At 33.6% G+C, this 19,979-nt stretch overlaps 1 protein-coding gene and 1 pseudogene across 1 annotated transcript in view; one reads left to right on the top strand and one right to left on the bottom strand.

The window, feature by feature from the left end:
- The window catches only part of LOC133172997 (metabotropic glycine receptor-like), a 42,695-nt gene extending 29,699 nt beyond the window's left edge, over positions 1–12,996 (bottom strand). Inside the window, exons 1-3 of the mRNA XM_061307866.1 lie at positions 11,219–12,996; positions 2,256–2,364; positions 895–1,233 (exon numbers count right to left, since the gene is read on the bottom strand). Of these exons, the coding sequence (XP_061163850.1) occupies positions 895–1,233; positions 2,256–2,364; positions 11,219–12,015 (1,245 nt within the window). The 5' untranslated portion in view covers positions 12,016–12,996. The remainder of the gene's footprint in view (positions 1–894; positions 1,234–2,255; positions 2,365–11,218) is intronic.
- Positions 12,815–19,979, top strand: part of LOC133173482 (uncharacterized) — a 27,153-nt pseudogene continuing 19,988 nt past the window's right edge.

Here is a 19,979-nt window from a genome sequence, read left to right as displayed (position 1 = left end):
TGAGTACCAACATATTTGACCTCTTGACCTTGGAGTTTGACCCACTTTGCAAAAATGTACCCAAATTTAACCTTGGTCATAACTTTGAACAGTTGGTGCTAGGGCTCTCACATTTCACATGTGTATTCATCTTGACAAGACTTTTCCATGGATGTAAATATTTTTTATCTTGACCTTACAGTTTGACCCACATTTAAAAAAACTTTAACCTTGGTCACAACTTTTGAACAGTTAGTACTAGGGCTTTCAAATTTCACAGGTATATTCCTTCTGACAAGACCTTTTTTGGGATACCAACAATTTTGACCTTGGCGTTTGACCTACTTTTGAAAAACTTAAACCTTGAACATAACTTTTGAACAGTCGGTGCTAGGGTTTTATATTTTGCATGTGTATATCTTAAGACAAGGTCTCCCCCTGCATACCATTAATTTTGACCCTTTGATCTTGACCGTGGAGTCTGTTCCACTTTAAGAAAACATGAACATAGGCCATAACTTTTGAATGGTTGGTGCTTGGACTTTCATATTTACCAGGTATATCCATTGATACAAGTCCTTTCTTTGGATAACAATATTTTTGATCTCTTGACATTGACCACGGAGTTTGACTTGCATTGAGAAACTTTACTCTTCGCCTTAAGTTGCCACACGGGGGCATTAGTGTTTCACAAACACATCTTGTTGTTCATGAAATTGATCTTTAACAAATAAAACATTTTACAATCATGTATATTGTAATACTCTCTGTTTTAAACTTAACTGATGCTGGATTAATTATTGGTTCGATTAAACAGATACTTAAACAATGCAATACATACAAAGAACAATTTGAGGGCTGCACAAACCCAGCAATCTAGTGTTTCTTTTTTTTCTAAATAAACTTATATATTACCTTTGATTTTCGCAGTCGTAACACAACAACACCTATCACGATTGTTACTGTAATGCAGAAACTCTGAATTCCAAGTGGTATTCCGCGTAATAACACGTTATATTCCGCCATACATGGTGTGTCATCAACACAGTTCTCACAGCCCGGTGGACAAGGAAGACACTGATACTCCAAGCTGGACAAATTTGTCTTATTGTACCAGGAATTTAAAAAAGCTTGTTCTAGCTCGGATCCTGGGAAAGACTTCTTGGTGCTATTTTTATCCGGGAAGTAAAATCCCTTTCGACACACACATTTATAACTCCCTGCTATTAATCCCCTATCAGGTATGTGAACACACTAGAATTTAAAAACAAAAGAGATATTTACTTGTGTATTATTACTCAATTAGTTAAGAAGCAACTGGGTGTCATAATAAAATAAAGTAACTAAACTATAAGTGTTTTTACTGTTATTATAGCATTCTTTCAATGTTTTTGCTCATTTTAGGCCGCGAGAACGACCGATCTACAGAATGTACACATGGTGAAATGAGACATTAATTTTTCATTGCTTCGATGTAATAATTCCTTATTGAATAACATACATTAAAGTTATGAATATTTTTTGTTTAAATTTGCTTAATACTAAGTCTACATGGTTGTTAATACGTTTCAATTTGTTTTCATTTCTCATCAGATATTTGTTAATTTATGATTTTATAAAGTTGTAACATGAACTGCTCCCTAGCAGGGGCGTATTTAAGATATAAAACACATTGACGTTCCGGCAATTAATTACAGTGCCTGAAATAATTAATACTGAAAAGTTTGAGAAGTGAATTTTGTTTTCAATACACTACAGTTGAAAATGACACATTTTTCCTGCACTTCACGTGTATTGTGACACATACATATATCTATCACAACACTGACCTGCATTACCACGTAACAAAGATCCCAGGGTATCAGCACATAAGGTTTGCTCGTCCTTTTTTGTCAGCATTCAGACATTTATAATTTTAGATATTTGTTGCATTTGTCTTTGAATCAAATAATTTGATGATGATATATTCTTATCCTTTATCTCCGATTATCATATCCATTCACTTATTTTGATTAATATTTAACAATTGATCATTGAAAATTAAAGTATTAAAAATGCATAGGAAGAAAATCCCAGAGTACAGTTTTGCATTAAAAATGTGTCATATACTTTTTCTACTTTGAATTTTTCTCTTTAGACTCTTTCTTCTGGAAATACTTCAAAATTCTAAATATATTTTTGCGGCTGATGTGATGCTTTGTATTAATTTAACTTTTGACTACGTATATAATATGATGCTTCACCAAACCGTCTGGAAAAATAATTCGACTACTTACTTGTGTCGTTTCTGGTAAACATTTGTTTGATCCAGAAAATAGTTGTTGGTCACGTGCACACTGGTTCACATCTGATTGGTTTAAGTCAATGTCAATCATCACAACTCCGCTAAAAATAATCAAATCATGATTTTTGGGATAACAATTTAAAGATACTTATTTTTGATATAAAATATTTACAGAAGACATCATATGCCATTGTGAAAATTACTGCTGTACTTCAACACTCACAGAAATAATTTATAATTCTGAATGCAACAAAGTAGTCTTAATATCTTTGAAATTAGTGAACCAACGACTTTCATTAGGTTCTAAAAACGTTTTTCAAAAATGAAAACAGTTCCATTTAATTGGGTAAAAACTAATAAGTTGTTCAGCAATTTTTTTTAATTCTTCGTTCAGCACTTGTGTAACAACTGTTCACTCAAATGCTCTTCCAATTGCTTTTTTTTCACAAAGCAAAAGTAAAGCATCAAATGGCATAAAGACAAAGGAGCGTATACGTACATGTCAAATCACTTCAAACAAATTAATGTTTTTAGAAGCCTAGACCATGCGAGCCTTCTTTCTGTACCAAGTAACTTCAAACACTTACACGCACTAACCCCAAAGATGGTAGCGTTCACCATCGCAATGCAAGGCATAAAAGAACATTTTTTGATCGTCACAAACACCACACCTTTCATTCTACAATATGTTTATGGAGACTGGAATCAATGTATCTTTGATGTTTTTAATGCAGGGAATTTTACAATAAAGTTTACATCTATTTCAAACAATGTCACCAAGAGAGACAGGCAAGTAAATGATAATAATTTCTGAACAAATTGGACTGCATTCCATGATAAACTTTGCTATTTTAATGCCCTTTGCCTTAGTAAATCAGCTTAATCTTAGTAAATTTTGCCCTTTGTCGTCAAGACATAGTTACGTCACACCCATTGCCTTCCATGCAAATCTATCATTCTATTGACTTCCGTGTATCAATTTGCCGAGTATTCCAATCGAACTTTGCACGTCAGACGTTAATATTTTGTTTCAATAAAAAGATGAATTAAAGGCTGGTGAATGAAGAATAATCGACTTTTGAGATATATAGTGTACCGGTCGTTTTTGTAGGAGATGACTAAGTATATGAAAAACTTTTTTTTAAAAAATGCCATAGACAGTTTGAAGGGATAAAAATCAATCACACAGTGGAGTGTGAATCAAATTTGATGAATGAATTAGAGATTAAACATGTATCTGCAAATCATGCCATTAATAAATAACGTTTTTAGGGCCACAAATAACCATATAAGATTGTTCCAAACTGTGCAAAATGTAATATAGCGTTTAATAACGATGATATTAATGTTGAAGTTTTGTTTTTGATATATATATTTGTGTCATGTTATTTATGTTTTAAGTGAGATTTTTTTCTCTTGAGTTTTGTTATTTCTGTCGGCGGTTTGTCATTATTACAGTATTTTTTGTACAATTAACAGCTAAAAATTCTAAGTACGTGCATCATAAATTATTATTACCTCCGAAAACATATTATAATTATAGCATATGATTAATTGAACTTTTTAGTCAACCAAATGCGTCCCAATTAAAAAAAAAAAAAAAAAGAATTGTGTATAACTAACAGTAGGAGTTGGCTTCGTAAAACTATCTATGTTGATTTTTTTTTCGTATATTTCTTTTATATTTAAAATAGCAAACTTTTTATATCCCTTGCTTTTGTTATAGCCAAAACCATACAAATCTTAAAAGCTGAATTTTTTGATAACGTTTGCAATGTATAAACCATTTTCAACCATTTTTTTTTAATAAGGATTTGTAAATAAAGACAAGGTATCCATCGTGAAAGTATTCTATTGGTAGTGACTGGTGGCACTTTATTCCAACAATCTTTATAAAGCTTTTTTTAAGAACTAGTGACTTATTTCCAGTTTTGTTGTGCATGACCAAAAGAAAAAAAAACGCACAACAGACTAATTACAGAGTACTAAGTCTTTTTAACAACACATAGACATGCCTTTTCAACTCAATGAATACGTGCTGTTTTGAAGATACATTTTATTTGATGAGACTTTATTCCATCACGGTGCGGGGGAGGGATAGGTTTTGTTATATGAAGATTGATTAGAACATAAATTGCAGCTGAATACTATTGCATATTGTCTATAGGTTGATATGTCAATTATTAGCAGTATCGTGAACACAATGTTCATGCTTCCAGATTTATAACCGTCAACTTTATTTGCTCTTTGATAGAAATATCGTGTAATATTATTCCCCAGTAAAAAGATATTTCAAAGACTTGGTAAATGTCATTTAAAAGTAATCCTTCAGAATGTTGTGAAATTAATATGTATGTGGCACTATATGTCACTATGTGCATTATAAGTATTACATACTTAGTAATAAATACAGATTTTTTGCATATGTTATATGTCTGACGTCACAATAGCTGCATCAGCTTTTAGGGCTGATACGGATCCTGCAGGGCTGAAACGGATTTATATCACACCCCTAGTAGATTAAACCTTAAAAAACAGTACTTGTAATAATACACTTATCTTTTTTCTTTTTTGTTTTGCTTACATTCTTTTAATTTTAAATTACTGTTCTTTGATATAATAAGCTACATGTCAGTAGTCAGTGCATGAATATTTATATGTATTTTTTTTTTCAAGTTGATGTGTGCTATATTTAATTACTAAGTTGTAATAAACCTAATAAAACATACCCTTTTTCACATCACATCCTGTATCAGCCATCGGCCACAATCAACCCTCGGCCCTCTGGCTGATATTGATGTCTCAGGCTGATACAGGATGTGATATGGAATGGAAAAGGGTATGTATTTTTCTTGTATACATATATATATATAGAGAGAGAGAGAGAGAGAATTTAATAATGACTCCACTAGATTGTCCTCATGGTTCAAAGCTTTCCTGTTCTGAAATTGCTTCCTTATTCCTTTGACGATAAACTACTAAGACTCAATCACAGACTACTTGAATAAGCATACTTGACGTGTTTTATCAACCCACAGTATGTATGTCCTCGTGTGCATGGTCCTTGAAATCTATAATCTTATAGCTACAACAACAAAAAACTTTGAATGTAAGTCCATACGTGCTGTCACCAAAAGAAAAACAAATTTTATGATGTTTGTAAGCGAATATGATATGCAGCATCAAAAAATTATTCAATTTAAAGACATTTTAACTTAAGAGAAAATGTAGAGGTGAAGTCCATAACCTCATAAAAATTACATGGCATCTGTATACTAAGATCGGACAAAAGAATGAAAAATCTAATACAGAGGACTAAAGCCAACACATATTTAGATCTTGAAATATAAAACATTTCTTATAATTGCATTGTTTGTCCAAAAGAGTGACAAGTGAGACCGTATAAACCGAGGTCCCGTGTCGCAGTAGGTGCTGGCACGAAAAAAAAAATCCCTTACTGCTCAAAAGAGTGATACAATCTTGACACACAAACACACCATTATATATACCAGAAAAGATGCAATATCGGCAGATTTCATTTTATTATACTACCCCTAACCTATCGAAAACATTGTCTATAATCGATGAAGCCTTCAAACCAAGTTTTATTACAGTATACATGTTTTTCTTAGTGTTGTTAGCAATTTTTTTTAATTAAAAAACTATATATATATATTGTTTGTTTGTTTATTGTTTAACGTCCCTCTCGAGAATTTTTTCACTCATATGGAGACGCCACCACTTGCCGGTGGAGAGCTGCAAATTTGACCTATACTCGGCACTCAGGGCCATTGAGCAGTGAGGGATCTTTTTCGTGCCAGCACCTACTGCGACACATACACTTATATCCTTATTTTGACCTGTTCATCTCTATATTCAAGATATGGCCAAAATTCTGTGTTGAAAAGTGCCGAAATTCCCAGAAAAAATAAAGGAATTGGAATTTCCTGGTAATATGCACATCTACACATTGTGTGCTAAATATCTTCAAAGTTAGACGAAATTCTGTGCAGCGGTTTAAGAGGAGTTGCGCTGACAAATTGTTCATCTCTGTATTCAAGATATGGCCAAAAATCATAGTTGCAAAGTGCCGAAATTACCAGAAAAAATAAAGGAATCGGAATTTCCTGGTAATGTGCACATCTACACATTGTGTCCTAAATATCTGCAAAGTTTGACAAAATGCTGTGCAGCGGTTTATGAGGAGTTGCGCTGACAAAAAAAAAAAAAAAAGGACTGACGGACTGACACACTGACTGACGGACGGGTGAAAAACATTATACCTCACGCAACTTGTTGCGTGGGGTATAATAAATGCATAATATGTGTTATTTGGATTTGACGTTCTTTAAAAGTAGAAAAAAAAACAGATTGCCGACATAATTAACTATCACTCTGATTAACAAAGATGGGTGAACAAGGCGTGCCTATAGCTTCAGATATTAAAAAAAATTCAATTTGTGAATAAGTATTTAAAGTAAAGTTCTCATTATTGAAGTTTATGAAATAAAAACTTTTCTGAGAAAAAAAGATCTCGGAAAAAAATTATTCTTTTATTAAAAAATAAAATGGTATTCGTGGGATTAGAACCCTAGCAATAAAAATCCGCAGTATCATATTGTTTTGAGACCAACACGCTAACCACTACGCTACACAGCTCCTGACGAATTGTGGCATTTAAGGACATTGGCAAGTCAAGGTTTTCCGGAGAAAGAAGGTTTAATACATGGGTTTTTTCACTTATAAAATAGTGATTGAGAGTGATCTCCCGTGTAGAATTCTCTAAGCGGTGGAAACCAATAAAGCGTATGTTACAGCGGTAAACAAAAGCACGTGTACTTCCTTCAACGGGTAGAATCATCTATACAGCAAGAAAGAAAAGTAGAAATGGCTTTGTTGTACATTTTATTCAGGGACAAAGAGCCAATAGGTCGTCATTTACGATAGTTGTGCTCAGTATGCTGGGAAGGGCAAAGATGTGACATATGCTGAAAGGTAGGCCGACTGAGAACAGTTCTTAGCTAGGTCGTGTGAAGGAAGCAGCATTTAGTAACTACGAATAAAAAATAAAAATAAAACAATGCCAATATTTTTGTTACAATGTGTTTCATCAATTAAGTCAACTACATGATTAAAACAATCATCCAGTCTCTTGATCAATTTTAGCTGTTAAGGGAAGCAACTCAGAAATAATGATCGGTGCCGGTATATCCATGTTTTGTTCCGATATATAATTTTTTAGCCAAAATTTCTAGAAGTCATAGGAAATGAAGATACAATAATGTATATAATACAAAAACTGTATGAAATAAGTGGGTTTTGGAAAAATATTATGGTGAAAAATTATGTAGGTCCTTTTTATCAACATTTTACATAGGAAATGCATTGAGAAGTGTAAAAACATTGATTTCACAAAATCTAAAAAAGAAGGTTGGATTGGTAGGTTAAACGGTCCAGAATATAGCCTGTTTAGTACATTTAAACCTACTCAAGAGTTCTTGAAAAATTCTATACGATAACCAGGAACCTTGCCAATGTCCTTAAATCTTGTTTGTGATATGACCCTTGACTTAATGGACTTCAAGTATTTCTCGGAAAGATGCGAATGCTTTGTCATAAAAGTGTACTTTTAAGGTATAGTGGGTCCTTGCTCCATGTTTTTGTAAAATAAAAAATGTTTATTTTAATGCAAACTTTCAGGACTAATTTTCAAAAAAAATGGAGCAAAGACCCACTCATATCGAAAATTTTTGTTAAGTATGACAACATGGTCTTTTTTGTCCTCTTTAATGTGTATATGCTATTTCATAGGCAAATAATTTCAGTCTTTGTGAGATTTTTGTAAATTGTAGGGATTTTACATAAAATATACTTTCATATTAGATGAAATACCAAAGAAAATTTTGATATAATTGAGATTTTATTTTTCACTTCATGTTTGTCGCACTTTAGGCACTTTTCCCGCCTTGTTCACCCATCTTCTTTCAATTTTTCAAAAGTGAATAGGTTAACCCCATTCTAGTAAGTCCGCATGGACTTGAATAAAACTTCGTAAGTATTGAATATAAAAATTCAGTACTTTTGGATCCACCATATGGCTCTGAAATGATAATTTATTAAAGAGAGAAACACAGGGACAAGAACTAAGCAAAGATCACATAGGATCTTCCCTCCTCAGTTTACACAAATTATAAAGGAAAATTCAATCACTTTCAAGTTATCAATCGTTTTAAACCCTTTTTTATGCTAAGAGAGGGAAAGGTGTGTGAGGCAAACAGCAGGTGAACAGAAAAAATGTTCTTTATAAAAACAATTACATGACTGCATTTGATTTTATCGTATTCCCCCCCCCCTTTTTTTCATGTTCACACGTACGCGTAGAATCATGAACCTATCGATTTGTACGCTAAGTATGCTGTGTGTGACGTATATCATTTGTTTGTAACTCGATAAGTATGAAATCGCCATACAATTATAGTTTACGGTTGATACATAATATGAACACTAAAGAGTTGTATATGATATTAAATAAGTGCACCACAGCAGCGACTTCATGCATGTAAAACAATAAGAATTAAAATAATTGCTTTCCATTTGAATGAAATGGTAAAAACAAACATTGTAGTGAAGTTAAAATCTGACTCTACATTAAATATTAACTAAATATTGGTTAAATTTCTGCAAAATTAACGAAAAAAGTAATATACGACCTGCCTATTATGGCGTTAAAAGATGCTGCAAAATTATTCTTATTATCCTTAGGATCTGTTTTAACTTTAAAAACAAATTCAATGTAAAAGACAATCAACTTTTAAAGACAAGATTTGCCATGATTAGTGATTCAACAAATGGACTACGTGTATTCGAATGTAACTAAATATCCACCGTTAATTATTAAACTTTTTTTTGGATACTGGATACCCAAGATTCAAAATATTGATTTCTGTGTTTGTGTGTGCATGTGAATGTGTGTGATTACCTTATTTAAAACATAACATGCAGCAATATAAAAAGGAAGAACTGTTTGATACCAGGTATACAATGTTTTATATTCAACAATAAGTCAGTCTACAACCTCTGTTTTTCTTATTATTTCATATTCCGACCTATTAGATAGTGCTTTACACTAAATTGTTGTCAATCTTTTTTTATGACAGTAAATTTGTGATTAATTATTGTGGTAATCTGATTTTAAAAATCTTACAAATATAAAGTATGACTGACCAAAACTATTAATAAAATAAATAAACATTAAGATAGTGATCTTAGGATTCATAAACATGTTTTTTTCTTCCTAAAACCGATTATGAAACACAGTAAATGCCACTTGATAAATTTTTAATTTATATTTTGTATAAATAACCAATAAAAAGTTTTTAAGTTCTTAAACATTTAAAAGTTAATTCTCATTGTAAATCTTATTTTCAAGCAATATAGCCGAAGACACATTGAACTTTAAGAAATATATATGTACAATGTATTCATTAAAATAACATTCAACATCTGTGTTTATTGCCTCTGTGAACATCTGTCGAATACACAACTATGTATTGGATGTAGAATCTGTCTGTAACTGTTCACTATTTCTATAATAATTATCATCAGTTATACAGGCGCTCATCCACCTTATCATATCTTATTTAATTTCGTGGTATTTGAATATCGGTGACAAAGTTTGGCCAGAAGAGACATTGAGAGACCATAGTACTATATGTATGAAAAACATTTCAAGTAGATCCAGGTACCCTCCCTTTTGTGGTCTAGAAAACAACTGTTAACGTAACATTGCTGAATTAGACTTTTAAGCACCACATGACGAGAGTTATTTAATTTAGTCAAAATAGAAATCTTTTAGGTTTATATACTGTAACATTACACATACTGACAAGGATTTCAACTACCCATGATCGACAAGTCTTATAATCCAGGGTCAGTAATAAAACGGGGAACTTTAGCTCAGGTGTGTAGGACAACATTATAATTAAGGTGGAATAAAATATCTGTAAATGCTGTATGAAATTTATATAGCCTTTAAAATTTCTTTTATATTTCTAATAAAGAATTTTATTCAAACATGTTAATAATGGGAAGGCACATTGAAGGTTAAACTTTAGGTTGGCATGACTATAATTAAGAGCACAAACAAATCCCACGGTCTAGCTTTTTTGTGTAAAAACTCACTCACCTACAGCATGCCCAGGAACATCCTCGCAAGCCAGGAGTCCTGAGTCAACACATTGCCGTTGGACGTCCAACGGCAACGTGTTGACTCAGGACCCCTGGCTTGCGAGGATGGCCCAGGAACTGTGTATTTGTTTTTAAAGGATTAAGTTAGGGGAAATCCCCCGCCCTTTTCTGACTTAAATCTCAAAATAGTCCTTAAAGTTTGTAAATGTCAAGAGAAGCCTTATATACCCTCTGTAATTTCAAGCAGTTTTTAAAAATAGATAGATGGATGGTTAGATAGATGATATATATATATAGAGAGAGTGTTATTGATTTGGAGGATTTCCCGAATTTTCTCGTTCTTTTTTTATTTTAAAGGCAAGTATAAACTCTTCATTTTCTAATTCATTGAAAAAGGAAACTTGAAATAATATTATATGTGACCTTATAACTATTTTGAAATAAAATCATCACGTGTTAATTTAGAAAATATTGCATTGTTTGACAGTCAAAATATAAAAGCCATTCGACCCCTACTTTACCCCTTTCTTCCCTATAATTAAATTTTTTTTAGGTTGGTGCATCTGATAGAAATCAAAAGGTGTCAATTAATATAAGGGGAGTACTGTTCCAAAAAGTCTACCTTTTCTTATGTATTTTCATTTCAGAGCGAATCTAACAGGCAAAATAAGCAAAAACCTCTTAATTTCAATCCAAAAGCGATTTTATTTAAAAAAAAATCGGTTCTGTGTCAAATCTCTGGACTATATTTTCCCTTTATAAAATTACCTGAAAACTGGTTTTTCTCTTGGTCGGTGAAAGAAAGGCACCGAATACGTAATAATCCACTTTTCTAACTTCTTACAGTCATAGTAAGGATCTGTCCAGTAACCATCCTTGACATCGAGGGGAGGTACAATAAATCTGCTAAACGTCTCATTTCGGTTCCAAACCCCTGTGTAATCTTTGTTTGCAGGAACTGAGTAAAACTCAGAATCTGTAAAGTTATACTTGGTGGATAAATCTTGAAATCCTGTAGAATCTGACTTGGCCATGTACAGAAATGTATCGTTGTCAAAAGCTATACCGCATCCTGCTATCTGAGTATTGTCAAATAAAGTCCATTTAATAATTTCATACAAAAAATTCATATGAGAGTTGATCAAATTTGCTACTTTAGAATTGTTGTGGTCTATAAGTAATCCAGTCAGAGATTTTGCTATCCACACAACCTGTTTTGCATGAGACTTATACAATCTGCAGAAAGACGAATTCACAATATTTAACTTAAATGAATCCAGCTTTACCATCGACCTATTATACAGGCAGATTTTACTTGGATTTCTAATCACAGAATCTATATAATGTAGGGCTAAAGAGGATTGTATGGATATTGGGGTGAACGGCACTTGCCCATCTTCTGTGGAGTTGGACTTGCCTGTAATTGGCACATATAATGGATATTTCCTTGAGTCCCTTCTCTGAAGTGTTTCTCCCCCCGCGAGGTGAAGGACATTCAATAACATCAGCTCCACAAGTAGCGGAACGTAATAAATATTCTTCCAGGCGAACCCGCACAAATCCATGGCGGTGAAGATGAACAGCTATTCCACTGGCGTGTGTAATTCATATGTTTAATTCGTCTCCACAATACGCATCGGAAGAAAAAAATCCAGTATCAGCCAAGACAGTCGAAACGTGTTTTCGATAGCCACACATCAAAATATCCCTCTTTATTGACGATCAAAATCAGAAAATGCCGAGTTATTGATCTGGGTTAAAGCGGCGCTTCTACCACACTTCCTTCTCTCCGATTTGAGCCTCGTACATTCTTCATCAGACACAACACATCAATATTTCCAATTATTACACGTTTCATAATAATCGGCATCCGTCGCCCAGGCAGAAATGCCTCCCTGAGTGGTGTTCATGGCACTCATATCCGCACATGCTTTCACAATGCTTATTTCTTTTTTTCAAAGCAACTAAATTTCCCCTTAAAATATGTTTATTTTGCACGCTGCATCCTCTCTCGCCATCTTCCTCGCGGTAAACGATGAATCAATAAATACGAACCATATATTTTAATTCGATGTTCTCTTAGCTTCTCATTCTCTATCTTATTATCAAAACATTCTTCATACTCAGACTGGTTTCAGAGCAAGCAAAAAAAATGATCTTTCATCATTTACCTTAAAGAACTGAATGCTGCAATTTTAACTCCCTCGCTAGATACTGGGAAATAAATTATAATAATACACAACAATAAAATTTCACAAACACTTCGAGCTCCAAGCCTAGCTGTCGAGTGAAGAAGACCAGTTTATAGTCATTTTATTCCTATGGTGCCTGCAGCAGATATAAGCAGCTTGAACGCATAATCGCATGTCGGAATCAAAGTATACAAATGGAATACGAGCTCTCTGTCAGGTATGGGGTGTTCTCAAAAGTCAACTGCTCAAGTCTCGTGAATGTATCGATGTTCCCTGCATACACTGATCAATAAACTTACGAGAATTGGGATGTGTCAGAATAATATACATTGCTAAACACCTTACAAACATTTCCTTATGTTTTTCTAAGGAATATTTCTTGCGATTGGTGTCTTGGACTTCATTATGATAATGCTTTCTTGGGAAATCGATCGATATGCTATCGCGTGCTGCGCGTGCCTCATGCAACTGTCATGTTACATATTGATTGCAAATCACGTGATAAGCTACTAACTGGACTGAGCCAGTGGATTTTTTTCTATTGTCGACATCAAATGATCAATCCTTTTTTTCGTCTCGTAGAATACAGTCCAGTCACCGAAAAAAGACAATCAGAAATGACAACTCGGAATCCTGAATTTTAAGGAATATGCAGGGTAACAGTGGTCGAACACGGAGGAAACATTGTTTCTCTTTAAACATCATATCTCTGATTTGTTTAAAAAAATACTGTAGGTAATATATTTAGAATTCTTTGGGAGGTGTACCATGGATTTTATGTCGAAGAGGGAATACATCAATTCCTCAATCAGTGGGGCTTAGGATTGAATCCCAGGAAACTTTTAGGAAAATTAGGAGGGGAATGTGTATTGTTTTATCACTGACCATGAATTCGTACACAGGGGGCCGGGGACAACGTGAAGTAGATGCTTGTGATTTTAAAGTTCAGTAATACATTTTATAAATCATATAGATTTTCAAAATCAATTCAAGATTTAAAAAGAGGATGCGTAAGCGTGTCTTGTGCAAAGTTCGGAATTTTTAAAATGCAACTTCTTTCACTTGCAAAATACAAATAGCAGGAAATCTTTTGCATTCAATGAAAATAATTGTCAGGACAAATATCTTAATCGTCTCCAAAATAATACACACATTTCTCGGCAGAATAAACATTTGCGAGTACAGGAACAGACCTGAACATGAACTGAAGAACGGACGAAGCCATCCAGGATAACCCCACCTCTGCAAGCTAATTAAACAAATTTTTAAGAACGCTGTAATTGAATCATTACAAATAGAAAATAAAAACATTACTGTGAATTTTTTTTTTAAATTGTACATAATGCGTACGGGCAGATTAACAGATAAGTCAATTGTATCAATGATGGAAGTAAAAATATTTTTGTTACATATTTACACTATTCGTATACGTGGTATTTTCAAAAGGGTCCGAGTTTTCATAGTCCACTACACTTTAGTTATAGATCTTACAATAAAATTGAATTTAAGCTATTCCAAGCTTAAGTTTATCTTCGTAAACATAGCTGTTAGAATGGGTTCAATTGAAGTGTAATACATCATAACCTAATGTGCCATTAGGACTGAGGTTTTTAATTTCATCATTTATGAAATATGTTGTATATTTATCTCCATCATGTTCATATTGTAATATATTGTAATTTATCCCATGTTTACCCCTTTATCCCGTGGATATGACTCATTGGATATTTTTTTCATAACCCACAGTTAAGTGCAGTTGTGACGTCACAATGGTTTTTGCGTTAGCGTGATAAGTAAAATAGAGTGGAGACCTATATAAAACAGTGTAAAACATTGGTTGTGAAGTATTAAACATGGGATAAAAAGAATCTCCCATGATTTGTAGTTGGATATGACTTTTATCCAACTCGTTGTGTGTTTTTATCCCCTCGCCAAGGCTCGGGGATAAAAAAAAACACACAACTCGTTGGATAAAAATCATATCCAACTACAAATCATGGGAGATCCTATATATATCACTTTATTTTATACGTAATATTATGCGGTCGTCCAGTTCTCATACTTGTTAAATCTATATTCATCATGTGCCTGCCAGAAAAGTTGTTCGTTTACGATTTTATTGAAAATAATATGTCAGCTTATCTTGATACGATTGTAGTAACAGCTATTATCATCATATTTTACCTGTTGTTGCTTCATGTAAAGTCGTAGGATTTATAATATCAGGGATAAGAGGGTGGATTTACATTTCATGTTTTGGTAGCCATCATACTTTACTCGGATCGTCACTTCCAGTTTAGTGACATATATACTACAGTAATCTATGATTCAAGTTATGAATATTGGATCAGATTCTACATTTTAATTTGAGTTGTTGTGTATTTTGAGGCTATAAGTAGTTCTTTATTGTCAGCATTAACTTTATTATCAGTCAGCTTAATCGGAACTACATTTGTTTACGATATCGTTGGTAGTTACGATATTCATACGCTACTTTGTTTAGTACCTATTGTACAGCCTAGGAATGTTTTATAAACATTGAAGGTATTAATTTATTCGTCTAGTCAAGTTTATGTTATGTATTCTATTTCTAGTTGTTAATTTTACGTTGTTATATTTGTTACGATATTGTACGGCAGCTTGTGTGGCAAAAGTAGTTCTGTGTGGGAACTTGTGTGGGAACTCAGATTCCCATACAAGCTGTTGATTGGTTGATAGTTCGTACGGCATATTTTCATTGGATAATTTGAGTCATGTGACAGGGGATGGGAGGTTATATATAAGCAAGCGCGTACTACGTTACGACAGATTTCAGCTAGTTGTACGGCGGCATCATTTAAAAAAGATAAAGAAGAAAGCAAAGACGGTGAGATACTTATAATGTAAATTACACGTAATTAGCCTAGTTAGAAATCTCCTACCACACTGGACGACCTAAACTTGTGTTTCTGAAGAATCAGCTATGTTTTCTTATGTTGTTATATGAGTATTGCCTATATTGTTATGATAAATGAGATGCTTTACGTACGAATGAGATGCTTTACGTATGACTGATCATCATCTTAAGTTTTATTCCACCAAGTATCTACAGAGAGAGGAGCCTGGTCTATTTTACATGAGAGCAAATTAAATTGGTGCATCCTGGTAAATAGATGATTTATTTAGATGATGAAGTAATTACCTGTATACTGTACATGCTGAGGATTCAGAAATACTAGCCACCCCTTGGGTAGCTTACAATATATATATAATGTAAAATATGTTTTCTGATCTAAAATGCAGGTTTGTTTAATATCATATCGTATGATTGCTTTCAAAATGACAGCTCTTAAAAAACACAAAATTTAAGGTGTATTTTAAGGAAAATTGTTAGATGGATTCCCTTCAAAATCTGAAAATCAAAATGATCTTGAAAGGTTTAATGACTATTAAAAATTAATTGAATGAAATTGAAAATTAAATAAAAAGTATTTAGATATCACGAAGATTCTGGCAGGAAAGATCCAATGAAAGAGTTACCTTTCCTTTATTTTACCTGGACTCAATTACCTTTGTAAAAATTTCTTTGTATATTTTACGAACATGCAAAACTATTTTCAAAGATTTAATAATGTCATACTATAGTTGTACATCAAAGTAAGCACGATTATACATTTTTTCGAATGAAACAATACAAATCAGGAGCAAAACAAACACGGACCTCTAAAAACATCAGATGTGGGGTCAAATGCCTTGGAGGAGTAAGCATCCCCTGCTACCCTCACACCCACCGTGTGCTCCTTGTCAGGTTCGGGCAAACTGAAAAAAAATCCGTAGACAATTCAGCGTATAAATAATGGTCTTACAATTAGTATGAAACACGTCAGTCATCATTAAACTTAATGATAGATTGTATTTTCCGACAAAGTCAATGTATCGACTAATGAATTTGTGAAATATTGACTTTAAATGAGACTGTTGATATCCTTGTTTCATCAACTTGTTTATAAAATTCAATTTGATTGTTGGGAAAATTAAAAATATTCAAAACTTACATGATTTTGAAGAATTTTCTCCTCAGAAAGGGAGCTATGAGTATAAGTTGGTTTACCACTTGCAGAAATTAAGTCCCAGCTTCTCTAAAGTACAATTGAAAAAAAAAATGAGCCTTATAAATGCAATGTTGTTACCTGCTTTCTTGGCTGGGACCAGTACATATAAATCGCATATTCTTTCTTATTCTTTTTTCACTTTTGAATTAATGAAGAAAGAAGGATAGATGGTTTTCGTATTTCCCCTCGATCGCTAAATGCGAGATTTCAACACCCATCTGATACTTTTGATCCATTCCGACAAAGTGTCATGGTATTTTTCATGTTTGCCCCATCTTCTGGCGTCATCTTCCATAAATTTTTAATATTTTTCGAAACAAGAGCCCATGGGCCACAACGCTCACCTGAATCAATATTGCCCTGCTTTTCTTCGTCAGCAGATTTCTTCTCCTATATATTCATATGTAAAGCTGTTAAGCCTGTTCTAGGCATACCCTACCCCCAGGTGCCATGTTTTAAACTAATCATGGTTTTGCTGTTTTTGAAAACGGAATTTTAAAGATGTCTGCCACTCTATCCGGGGATCGGGTGGGTGGGGGGTTGTTCAGTTAATGAATTGAACAAACTTGAATGTACACTACCTGAGGATTCTTCCATTTCAATATAACTAATAATGACTGTTGTTCTTGAGAAGATTTTTATAGATATTTCCTATACATGTTCTTTTGTAAAACTCTGATCCTCCACTATGGCCCAACCCTACTAGTTGAAGAAGATGCCTTGAACAAACTTGAATCTACAATACTTGTGGATGCTTCCATATCAATATGACTATTCATGGCTTTCCTGTTCTTGAAAAGAAATTTAAAGATTTTTCCTATATATTCCTATGTAAAACTCTGATCCACCATTGTAGCCCCACCCTACCCCCGGGGGTCATGATTTGAACAAACTTGAATCAACACTACCCGAGGATGATTCCATATTAATATGACTAATTGTGGCTTTGTTGTTCTTGAGAAGATTTTTACATTTTTTTTCTATATATTCCTATGTAAAAATTGATCCCCCATGGTGGCCCCATCCTACCCCGGGGGTCATGATTTGAACAAACTTGAATCTACACTACCTGAGCAAGATTCCATAATAATAATGACTAATTATGGCTTTGTTGTTCTTGAGAAGAAGATTTTTTTTTTTTTAGATTTTTCCTATATATTCCTATGTAAAACTTTAACCCCTCATTGTAGCACCACCAAACCCCCGGGGGTCATGATTTGAACAAACTTGAATCTACACTACCTGAGGATGATTCCATACCAATATGACTAATTGTGGCTTTTTTGTTCTTTAGAAGATTTTTTTTTTAAAAATGTATATATTCCTATGTAAAAAATTGAACCACCATTGTGGCCCCACCCTACCCCGGGGGTCACGATTTGAACAAACTTGAATCTACACTATGTAATGAAGGTTTCATATAAGTTTCAACTTTTCTGGCTCAATGGTTCTTGAGAAGATTTTTGAAAGATGACACCAAATTTTTACCAATTCTTAATTATCTCCCTTTTGAAGACGGTGTGGCCCTTCATGTGAACAAACTTGAACCCCCTTTACCCAAGGATGTTTTGTGGAAAGTTTGGTTGAAATTGGCCCAGTGGTTCTGGAGAAGAAGTCAAAAATGTGAAAAGTTTACAGAAAGACAGACGGACTACAGACGAAATGTGACCAGAAAAGCTCACTTGAGTTTTCAGCCCAGGTGAGCTAATAATGACGCCAGTTGAAAGATGGGGCTCTCTAAATTTTGGGCCTTTTTATAATAAGTGATTCCAGGTCCTCATTATTAACTATATTTACGTCAACAACATGCAAAGACGTGTCCAACAGGACTTCTGTTGTTAGGGGGAAGAAGAACATGATCGAACACGTACGTTAGCGGATTATGTTTCTTGGCACTAAAGAGTTTTTATAATTAAAATGTTTAAAAGCAATAGTTGACGTATATTTTTAAGAAATCCGAAGGACCGGTCTCCACGTCCCACAGTGGGATTCGAACCCGCGACGTCAGGATTATATCCTTTCTCTGCGACTCTAGAGCGGACGCTCTACCACTGCGCCACGCGGGCGACTCAAAGTTATGAAATTCATATCAATAAATTACAAATTGTGAAAAAGATTGAACCATTTTTCTGTTTCCCCTACACTGCGCGTCTAATAAGTCAGTGACGTCATATGTAATCTGTTAAGAGCAGCAAGCAGGTGATTGTCAGCCTTTTGATACCGCGGGTATGATTTTTTTAAGAAAACGTTAATTTTTGGATTTTTCATATGGAATACATTGTGAATGTGTACTAGAAGATTAATTTATGGAAAAAAATGAATAAAAATATCCTTGGACCCAGGGTGTATATTCGGGGGGGGGGGGGGTCCTTTCCACAGCACCTGTGGGATGGCTATGTATTTTTTGGTACTAAAATCTTTATTATTAAAACATGATTGTGACGTAAACCTTTTGTTTGTGTTGTCCATTCTGTAGCTTAATGTTGAGATAACTCCTCAAACAATCCATTAAGTTACCTGTAAGTGTCCATTCTTTTTGGAAAACTGTCCATTCTTATAAGAATAGACAGTTTTTTTTTTCAAAAAGAATGGACAGTTAAAACAAACAGAATGGAGAGTTACAGGTAAACTTTGGAATGTGTTCAAGAGGGAAACAAAAACAGATACATTAGATACTTTTTTAATTTACATGTAAATAACAAAAAGAAAGCGGAGCTCAAAGTTAATCCAGAATACAATGTCTGCACAGCATCCACTCGATTTTACTCTTTTAAGTCCATTAATGATGCACATTATTTCAATACTCAAAACGTAATTATCACAAAACTTGAATTCAAATGACACAATTTTACATTTGATTTAAATTTCGGAAAAATCATACCCTCGAGGAGAATTCATTTTCAGATAGAAGTACGTCTAATATTAAATCCTCCACCCAGAAATCAGTTTGCACCATGAACACTACACTGCTGCAGTTAATATTTCGGTAGAAGAAAAATGAAACATTTCCAGATTTGTTATGAAAAACATTGGATCATGGCTAATCCAACACTCAGAATACAATTTGCATCTCACTATTACACTGCTGCAGTTAATATATCCTCAAAAATAGAATTCAAATAAAACATTTCCAGGTTTGATTTGAATTTGATCATCTGTATCTGTCGTCGAAGTTCATTTCTGGGTCAAAATTTGGCTGCTATTTCTTTTACTCTTACCTTTCTGTTTCCAGATCCAAATATCACT

The sequence above is a fragment of the Saccostrea echinata genome, unplaced genomic scaffold, assembly GCF_033153115.1.
Source record: "Saccostrea echinata isolate AGI-Se365-2 ecotype Australia unplaced genomic scaffold, CSIRO_AGI_Sech_v1 ptg000056l, whole genome shotgun sequence".
Taxonomy (NCBI): domain Eukaryota; kingdom Metazoa; phylum Mollusca; class Bivalvia; order Ostreida; family Ostreidae; genus Saccostrea; species Saccostrea echinata.
This window is presented reverse-complemented; position numbering and strand designations above follow the sequence as displayed.